The sequence below is a fragment of the Gadus macrocephalus genome, chromosome 20 (genome assembly GCF_031168955.1).
Source record: "Gadus macrocephalus chromosome 20, ASM3116895v1".
Taxonomy (NCBI): Eukaryota; Metazoa; Chordata; class Actinopteri; order Gadiformes; family Gadidae; genus Gadus; species Gadus macrocephalus.
This window is the reverse complement of record NC_082401.1, coordinates 18,314,646-18,325,403: the sequence shown is the minus strand read 5'-3', so window position 1 is coordinate 18,325,403 and position 10,758 is coordinate 18,314,646. Positions and strand designations below refer to the sequence as shown.

The following is a 10,758-nucleotide window of genomic DNA, read 5'->3' as shown; positions in this document are numbered from 1 at the left end:
GTCATGATGACTTATACTAAATTGTTTGACTGGTATTGTGGTTCTTTTTAAGATTGTATATTATCAATCCCTAGAATTTGGTTAGACTCTCGCCTTTTCGGCTACAATTGCAAAAATTCTTCCTGTTTATTTTCTGTGTCATTGCATTATGAGATATTTAACTAGAAGACAGCCCTTCACAGTAGGAATAAAGGCTAATAGTGCAACACCCCTTTCTATACCAATCTATACACTGATCTGTGTTGTTCATTTGTATATGCTAGCTTGTTGCAAATAACCTTAATTTTATCCATAGCACATTCAAATTTAACCTGCTGCTTTCTAGGACCTTACGTCCCTCACTCTCCATTCAAACAGCCTGATTTGAATTGCCTCACCCAAGAGATGACAAGCACTTGGTTCTGCTGTAGTTATGAATTGTCTTGTAATTCAGGTTAGCTCGGTGAAGACATTCATATTGCATGGGTGTGTAATATATGAAAACTGTATGAGAGACTGAAATAGTGTTCCTGCCTTCACGTTACATACCATTACAAATATATTCTGGTTTAGCAGGATAGTTTATAGTGGCTAGGGTAATTAACTTCCAGCCAAGATGTCCCGACCCCTACTGATGACGTGTATCTGAATGCACTGTGAATCCCTTTGAATAAAAGCGTCTTACAAATACCTAATAGTAATAAATGCAGGATTACATTCAGAAGGTATGCTGAACTGTTTAACGGAATATAGAAATGCAGATGAAATAAATGTAAACATTGATGAAGGTAGACCGTATATTATTGAAGGCGGCATATCATTCTACATGATCAAAACTACATATTTGTTGACCATTAGTTATAAGTGATCACCAGTATATGCTACATTGTATGTCCTATACATGTAACGGTATGCATCCATCTTCCATTGGATTTAAGGCTAATTATAAATTGGACCACACCCCAGCTAATGGTCTTTGTGGTGTGACTGCAGGACTGGGAGCGCAGGCGGGGCAGGTAGCGTGGTGCCGGGCCAGACCAGGACAGGACCAGGGGAGAACACCAGGTGGTTGGAGCCATGCTGACCCTGGCCAGTAAGCTGAAGAGGGAGGACGGAGGCAAGCCCAGCCGGGCCTCCGCCACCTCTGACTCCACGCACAGGGTCTCCATCAGAGACCGCCTGCTCACCAAAGGTACGCACAGACGGGCACGCACAAATGCACGCTCTCACTCACTCACGCACACACAAACTGCTGTGCTTTTTTGACTGTTTAATCGAGGTGTAATGGAGTGCCAGGCAAATCCAGTCAAACTATAAGAAGGAAAATTGGCAGTCGATTTAACATACTTTAGTACAAATGTTTTGATTACTTAATTAGAAATAAAATTGTATTAACGCATATGCATACTAGCCAGTGAACACTTAGTTTAAAGGAGCGATAAATATAAGCATGAATGCCTGAGACCTGGCTAGAACAAAGCGTGGATATTGTCTTGGTCACTATTGTTTCTCAACCTGTTTTTTTTTTTAACACCAGGCACTCAAAGGTACTGGTGTGTGTGTCTGAAAGACAACTGTTTGTGACAGTAACCATGCCTTCCATCAAGCCTGTCTTTGTCTCTCCTCCTCTCTGTGGCTCCCTCACTCTCCTCTTTTCTCTTGTCCTCTCAGTCAGTCTCGCTCGTCCTCTCTGCTTCTCTTTTTCATCCATCTATCCTTGACCCAGTCATATATTTCAAAGGCTCGTTCCTGTCTGTCTCTTTGGCGTTCTCCGGCTCTTTCTCGCCAGTTTTCTTTCGGCTTGTCAACTTTCTTCCTTTGATTTGAATCCAATGATGTCACCATGACAGCCGCCAAGCGTCAGGTTCAATCAGCGTTCCCTGGGCTTTTGCGTTATGTTGGGGAACGCTGCCATAACAATTATCCATCGTGTGACGCTGCGTCCAATGGCGCAGTCCAAGTTAAACAAAAATAGCGAGCTTCAGTTTGCGAGGGTGAACGCTTGCGTCAACTGACATTTTTCCCTTTTTCTGATTTTACATGTTGGGGAATGTGAGCTCTCCCTGTTGAGCACATATAAGGGTAAATTGACTAGGTGTTTAGGCATGAGGCAAATTATTCTCCTGGGGATCACATTATGTTAAAGAGCTGAAGTCGTCCTCTCCATGGTGCTCCTGGTTTAATTTGTGCACTTTAAGGAAAGACTGGATGTTCAGGCTGAGCTTCGGGGAACTGAAACCACTTACCCAGCTCTCTGGTTGTTTTCTGTTCTGTTTTCAACGTATTGCTGTTATGAACAATTTTATAACTGAAATTGTTCAGTTGGGGTTTGAATTCCAAATGGAATAATTTCAAAGGAAACTCAACTGTCAATGTTTTTATTACTAGTATGGCTTTATTAGTGCTTTAATGTATATTGAACCCAAGCCAACTTTTTACACAGTGCTGTATAGGGAGTATTCAGTCTTATGCTTTATCAGCTGTGCTTGTTTATAGTTTAATATCCACACACGATTTGGACAAGAAAAACCCAACCCCAATTCCGGACATACAACAGATAGTGATCAATCTCTATGCGGTTTCCATCTCTGTGACCAATCTCCTTAAGACGAACGGCCTCTCAAGAGCAAAGAAACACCCTATTGTACTCAGTAGATAAAGGGAGCTTCCAGATGAAGCCCTACTGTGTGGATCCTGTCATTATTTTCCAACCTTACCCAACTGAATCTCAATCTTTCAGAAGACTTCGGGTTGAGGTTGGAGAGGAGATCAATCTGTGCCATTCAAATGAATAGGGAAAAAGGAGTTAGAAGGAGGGTAGAAATGTTATTCTCGAAAGAATATAACCTTCAGGCAACTTAAGCAGTACACTCCTCAACATTCATAGTTTCATGACTTTTTCCTACCCGTCTTCTGACCCTTTTGTATTTTTTTTCTATACTTATCTTTATTTCACTCAATGTATTTTTCTTGTATTCATATAGCCTTCTCGTTGCTGCCCGCAAGCCTTTGGGTTACTGTGAAAAAAAACACTGTCTTATTTTTCCTATAATAATAAATATAGCTTCAAGAGTCATACCAAAGCAGACCACAAGATGGCGGAAGAGAAGTGTGTAGTGCATCGAGACTCTTACTTGATAAAGAAACCATTCCATTCAACTCTTGTATGCAGAAAGAGGATCTTGTTTCCAGCTGAATTTATTTATACACAAACAAACTAAGAAAGGGGAAGACTAGTAAACATCAAAGGAAACTACAAAATAAAGTGGGCTGAACATTCATTGGCTCACCCTCATCCTCCTGGCCACAAATTACATAATCTCTTTTTGTAGTGGCCCAACCTAAACGCTGTGTCAGATCAACCGATGGAAGTAAAGATGTTCATCCTAATTTAAAGCCTGCTTTTGGTGTTCTCTATCTTTCTTTTTTCTTGGTTTGTCATTGAACGTCTACGCTTACTGAACATAATGTGACCAAGCATTCAAACAAACCAGGGGAAAGGAGCATGCACCTCATCCATAACATCATTACCCTATATTGTCTCTGTTGAAAGAGGAACGGGGCTGTTTTTATGAACATGGTCAAATGTTTTTCAAACTAAAATCCAATTAAAACTCCTGCAACCAAGAGCCAGCAGTCCCCAATCCGTCCAGTGCCTTGTCTTGTCCCTTTTGTAAATGTAATTTGAATATATTTTCCTGGATTTCACCCAGCCGCACTTTATTAATCATCCTCTCTTCTTCTCTCTCAACAGAAGTGGCCGATCTGGAAGGACACCTCCCCAGTAAGTAAACCTAGGACCTGTTACCTTCTGAATCACGCGCTCAATTAACCCAGGCAGACAGAGGCCTCTCTAAGGAGGATCAGTTGGTCTTCCATCATCTTCCATCACCTTATGTTTTAATCATGAATGCGAATCCTCATGGCTCAATAAGGCCAGAAAATGATTTGGGGTCTGTCCTCATAGCTTTACACACGTTGCTTATTGGACTTGCTGTGTGCGAAGTCGCTTATTGTTGTTTGATAGCTTATGGTATTATGTACGGCTTATTTAGCTAATAAGCAATATAAAGTTTGCAATATAATGATACAATATACTAAATATCCAATAAAATGTACTGGGTTCGATCCCCAATCGCCACACCCTGTGCGTGTCGGCAAGAGGCCCTAACCCTGCCTGCTCTTTGAGGCCATGTTGGCCTGAACTCTGAATCTGAACTCAGCTGAGGTCGCTCCTGGGCAAAGGCGTCTGCTAAACGGATATAAAAACGTGTCCAGCTATATGGTTTCACTGGAAAGATAATTGTGTTGGCATCACCAATGTGAGGAGACTTCTAAACATTTGCGACAAGATACTCCCGGGAATTAGCATACACTTCTTGTGCGTGACACTACATGCCGCAACATTTTTTAAGATCTATGCAGAGGAAATGTTACAAGACCAGAAAAACTTGCATCACAAACTTCTCTCTGTCGTAGCTCTGCTCCATGGATCAAGGAGCCTGCGGTGAAGAATACTAATTGAAGTCAAAATATGGTTTTGCGTGATCTGGTTTTGAGTTTGCATATGCACACAGGCCGTGACTGGGTTTTGTACGCTGCACTAAAAAGTCAGATCGAGACATGACATTCATCTACAATGACAGCAATTCGTGATGACTCAACGGCCCTGAAATGTATTTCCTGTTTTCATATCAGGACTTGACAGACATATACCCCTTTTTTGTTGGACTGTACATAATGCCTTAACATTTCTACCACTCTTATTGTGTATATATACATATGTTCCTTATATATTTTGTAGCTGTATTGTTAAATTAATATTTTGTTCTCCTACTGTGATATACTGTGGCTCCCGTATTTCCCAGCTGGGATCATTAACATGCTAGCGTTAGCCGGGAGCTATTCCTTTAGATAGTTTGATTTCATTGTACCCATCCACAGGAGAGGAGGTCCTCTGAATACCATTATCATGGAGTTCATTCTCGTAGGGAAGAGGCTGCCTGCCTCTCAGAGAGTATTAAGATAATCCTGAGGTTGATCAAAGACATGAGGTCCGGTCCGCCAAGTTGACTTCAGGCAGGATTCTGTATGGACGCTGTTTTGTTCGGTGGTCCACATGCTCTGGTCTGGCTGTGGTGTGATAGGTTCTTAATGATTTGCACTTAACAAATGTATGTGGAAACCAGTGGCAATGAAGTGCTTGAGTTTTGAAGAAAAAAAGGAAATGCATCCAGGAAAATATTTGCACTTAACTTATAGACCTTTTAAAACTGTAACCTTTTTTTAAATCCTGATCAAAAACACACAAGCTCAGTGGAAATAATAAAGTACTACATTTACTACACTACTACAATTGAGTAATATGTGTAAATAATGTACAACATTAAAATAATGGAAATGGTGTGGGAAGCGGATTTAATGAGATTAAATGTAATGCTATCACATGGCCAATAGAGGGTGATGGTCACTTAGACTGCCTCTGCCCAAATAAAACACAAACCACGCTGACTGATGAGTAGAGATACAAAGAACAAAGAAAGTCACTGCATCTCAGGGTCATATGTCGACTCAAATTCCTATATTTCTCCAGACTGTTGTGTAAATGTTACCTGATTTATATGTGTATGTGTATGTAAGTATGTATGTACATATATATATATATGTATATATATGCAGCAACCATATATAAACGGTTACATAAATAAGGTCCACCAGGAGACAATGAATGGTTGGATGATGGTTGAGAGTTTTGCTCAAGGGCTCGGATGTCGAAGTCCGGCTGCGATGTTGGCTCTGCATCTTGTGGTTCTGTAGTCTGGGGAACATGATGCTTAACCGCTGCCAGTGTACAAATAATAACCACTCTTTCTTTGTCTTTCCTACAGCTACGTGCAAAGCCAATTTCCCAGATGAGGACAAACTGCATCACTTTCACCTGGCCGTCTCCCCCGGTAAGACGGCAACATAACAATCACAAAATGCAATAAAAATGTTACGATAACCTTAATAATTCCTCCAACAAGATAAAGCATAATTTTTCACTGGTATAGGGTAGGGTGTGCATTTTCTTAGTCTAGTATCATCATAGTCTGATGACAACCACTTCTATTTCTACTTCCTCCCATGCACTATTGCACTATTCATTATCCCTTTTGACTGTTAACATTGACGCTATAAAATGGCCCCTAAACAGGGCTGAATTGTTGGACTTAGCTGTTTGTTGCAGCTTATTTGGTTGCATGGCTACGCTAGGTTCCGTTGGGTCGTGTGGCTACCAACAGTGAAATATAGTGGAAACTGCGTAACAAATGCATGATTTAAAACAGTTCTTGCTGGTTGACTTTATGGCTTGAGGTCTGAAAACACAACCGTTAAAGCCTATTTTGTCTTTGTATTCTGACACACAGTCTGGGACTTGGTTAAAGAAAAGTTCACATACAGTTGGAATCAGACTCATTATTTCTGCTGGGTCAACACAAACAAAGCAAATGTCCCCATTGATTTGACTGTTTCTCCTGGGGAAGACACACAAGGTAGAGCAGCAATGTCCTGTTGTCTTGAAGCTTGATGTCACCAAAGGAGAGAGAGAGAGAGAGAGAGAGAGAGAGAGAGAGAGAGAGAGAGAGAGAGAGAGAGAGAGAGAGAGAGAGAGAGAGAGAGAGAGAGAGAGAGAGAGAGAGAGAGAGAGAGAGAGAGAGAGAGAGAGAGAGAGAGAGAGAGAGAGAGAGAGAGAGAGAGAGAGAGAGAGGTTTGCGTGCACAGTCCATAATGTACTTCTACATTTAAAAAAACAACAATGTGAGTGTGTCAAAATGAATGCATCTCTACATGGAAGATCAATACAGATATGCAGTAAAACTGTGATACTTTTTCAAGCACTTTGTTGACTCCCATCAGTTGCTCTGTGTTTAGTTATTGTGCAGTTTGTGTGCTTGTAGAGCTAAATGACTCATTCAAAGAGCCTCCTGTTCCTGCCCTGTGTAGTCAGAGATCTAATGCTGTTAGCGGCAGTAGCCTCGCTGGCTCTGCCTACTCAGCAGTGTGCTAACGCGCTAACACAATACGCTAGCTGTCAGAGTACAGCACACAGAGTGGTGCATAATTACTACCATCCCTAGGGTGTTTCCCTTGCTTGTGTTAGGCTTTCTTTCTTTCTTTCTTTCTTTCTTTCTTTCTTTCTTTCTTTCTTTCTTTCTTTCTTTCTTTCTTTCGTTTTATGCCTCGTTTTCGTTTTACCTTTCTGATGTCAAATCTTGTCCTTTCATTCTCTTTTTTATTGCTTGCATTAAGTTGTTTATTGCTTGCTTTTTCACCCAGTTAATTTGGTCCAATTCCCGTTCACTCTCACACACACACATGCGCAAGCGCACGCACGAGTGCACATTCTCTGGCAAAACACATTTAAAACATTTGAAATTCCTCAAAGAAGGTACATTAGACCGTAAAAACAACAATTCTGGTGTATGGACCCTCGCCCTCACACAATCCTCTAAACCTTGGCACGCCAGGCAACGTCACCCATTGATAAACACAGAACAAGACCCCAATCTAGGTGTCGTATGTGTGGCGCCTTTACACGTCAAGATGCTCCGTGCCTCGTCTGGGCTGCAAACACCCTGACTTGAAGCTATTAACCTGTACGGTTAACCCCTTCATCTGCTCATATACCACATTGCTATTCATGATAGCATTGTGATGCAGTCTTTGTACTTTTTTCTTCAATTTGTCTAGATTTTAAGAAAGTAGTTTATTCCAAAAATGAAAAAAAGAGCACAGATGGCAGTTTTATAATACTACATTTCTCTCGCCACAGCTGCTGGTGCTGAAGTGAAACTTTGAGAACTTTTTGATGATACAAGATTGTCCTGCTAATCAGCAATGTAGAAGTTAATTGTAAGGTAAAATGTAAGGTTTTAAATTAATTGAACACTATGTAAAATATTGTCTGAGCGACAGTCGTAAGCATGGAAAACACCATTTTGTGGATATCCATTATCAGCGTTTTCCTAACCCTCTTCAGTCCATCAGACAGTAAAAAGCAATGGGAAACCTGGAATTTGGTTTGTTTTCGCTAAACCCCCTTGCTGATATTTCACCAACTGCCGTCTCATTTTGTCACCACATTGACACCTTTCATTTTTGTAACTTTTTACCTTTTTTCTTCTCACTGTTAATGAGAAAATATATATTTCAGGGTCTTGTTCGTCGCATCCCCCTTCGAAACACTCCCACCCCCCCACAGAAAACCTTCAGGGTTTAAAATCTGTGAAGTGGTTTGGCTGTTTGTCCACATGGCACATTGCAAGGTCAGTTGAGGATTGGCTGGAAAGTTAATGCAGTTGGAATGACCTCAAAAAATGACCTCAACTCCATGGCTGCAGTTCCACCTGCATCCTCTATTCAAAAAATGTATCGCTCGAGAAATTCTCCTCTTCGATAGGCGCATAGATGTGAAGCTGGAGCTTAAATTCAAATGTAAATTTGTGGGTTTGTCCATCGGTTGAGACCTGAAAAATCTTGTACATACCAGACTCAATGAGCCTCTCTTCTGCCCTATCTTGTTATAAGGTGGATTTGAATTAGAATCATCTAGCAGTGTATAAGCCCTCTCCAGGCCTTATATGCTTGGTAGCAGAAACATACCGCGCTACTTCTGGAACAATCAAGACAAAATGCAACAAAACTGCCGACGCCACCTCCAGGAAAAAAGGCTGACGTTGCCAAAACAAGAAAAGCACGAAAAAAGCAAAAGGGCAATTATATTGAGGTCTGTGAGTCCTTTACAAGAATACGACACAGAGATTGTCTACTCTAGACTCGATACCTAAACTATCGATCATTCAAATCCTTCAAATTGCCAGAGAAGAACAACAAAGACGTTTAATATGTCTTGTTTGTCCCTCGGTTTTTTCGAGTAATGTCTCTTATCTTCCTTTCTTTGCTTATCCTCGCTCCTGTCTCTTTCTGTGCCTGTCGCTCATGATGAACCTCCTGAGTCGTTTGATGAATTCGTAGTACTAAGTCTTAAGGTCACGTTGAAGATAGCCAGGGTTAATTTATGCCGGCCATCGATTCATGAATAAAATAAACTTTTTCGTTATACAGTAGTTAAGTGGAACCTAAACTTATTTCACAGAATATTGTGTCTATTTAAAGACAAATTATCATTCATTCATTAATTCCCAAGATGTGTGTGTGTGCAGGAATGTTGTGCACAAAAGATTCACTGTTTGTATTCAACATCCCTCTTACCCCCTGTCGTGCAGAAACCGTACTGGTCCAAAAATAACCAAGTGATAATGACCTTAAACGATCCACTCACACGTTGAATTAAGGCTATTTTTCCTAATTGCTAGCCACCGAATTAACCAAGCAAGGCGAAACACTGCATGTTTCCCATGCAGTGGGTTTATCCATGAGGAATCGGGTCGCCTGCAACACTTTAGGGCTCAAACTTCTCTTCACTGCCCAAATGCCTGTGGACTTTGGTTCTTATTTTCTATGGTCTGGACTTCGTTAATTGTCTCCCTTTGGTCTTCTTTAATTATTGGGCCGAGCCATCTGGGGGTCATTTTATTTTTAGGATCCGGTGTCATGAAAGAGGGATGTTTAATTTTGCTTAAGGCGCATCAAACATGAATTACCTGTAGTCATGAATTGTTTGACTGTGTCGGTATCAAAGCTGCAGTAGGTACGATTTGAGAGTTGTAAAGAGAGAGAGAGAGAGAGAGAGCAGAAGAGAGCAAGATTTCGACCTTTCTCCACCATTAAGAAATGTTGCATTCATGCCCCCGATTGATAGGCAAGATTGATGCCCTGATTGATCAGCAAGGGACATTTAATGAAGAACATAAATGTGTTGGCGAGAAAGAGTGTGCTACTTAGAGATCCTAGAGTATAGAATACATAGGTGTGAAGAAGGGAAATAAAATGCTAGCCATTCTTAGTTAGCATTCTCACAGACTTATCCAACTTAATTGGTTGGCCCTTTAATCTCCCAGCCCTTTTGTTTGAAGACGATACACAAGGGAAAGGTTGTCGTGAAGCGATCTTGATCCAGCTCCACTCTTTTAAAGTGACCCTACTCTACGCAGTGCCCTGATCTCTCTCTTTGATGCGCTATTATTGTTTGGGGTGCTTTGATCCTTGCCAGAAATACCACACTTTTCCCTCGGAGGACCCTGACCTCAAGAGCGCTGCTTTGCGAATGGCCCACTGTACCCCATCATGTGATGTAGCAGGGGTTACTGGTGTGACCAATCGCAGAGTTGGCATCTTGGCGTTTGTGTGAGCTCTGTGCACGCACACACATCCCTGCGAGTGTCTCTGAGTCTAGGTACGTGTGTGCGTGCGTACAAACATGGTTGTGTGTATGCGGCTGTGTACAAACGTTGTGTGTGTGCATGGGTTTTTTGTAGGTTTGTTTCCCCTGTCGGAAGGATCTGATTCTTCCCGCTTCCAGTACAGCGGAAATTCCTGACTTATTTATGTTTTGTGACGCGAATGATTAGCCATTCTCTGTCTCCATCTCACTCCACTCGCGCTCTTACTGTCTCTCTGCTTCCCTTGCTCTCTTTTCCATAACGTCATTCTACCCACTCTCCTCTTTTGGTCCTTTTTATTGTCCATCCTTACTAGTCTCTTCCTCTCTTCTCATCTCCGCCAATCGCTCTTCCTCTGTCCTCAGTCTCTCTACCCCCTTCGTTCCACCTATGTCTAGTTTTTCCTCCCCACTAACCTTTTCCTTATCCCTTTCATTCCCCCCACTCACTTTCT

General features: G+C 41.5%; 1 protein-coding gene across 1 annotated transcript in view; it reads left to right on the top strand.

Annotated features, from left to right (window-relative positions):
- The window catches only part of ube2f (ubiquitin-conjugating enzyme E2F (putative)), a 41,975-nt gene that overhangs the window by 1,709 nt on the left and 29,508 nt on the right, over positions 1-10,758 (top strand). Inside the window, exons 2-4 of the mRNA XM_060040612.1 lie at positions 973-1,171; positions 3,734-3,763; positions 5,868-5,933. Of these exons, the coding sequence (XP_059896595.1) occupies positions 1,057-1,171; positions 3,734-3,763; positions 5,868-5,933 (211 nt within the window). The 5' untranslated portion in view covers positions 973-1,056. The remainder of the gene's footprint in view (positions 1-972; positions 1,172-3,733; positions 3,764-5,867; positions 5,934-10,758) is intronic.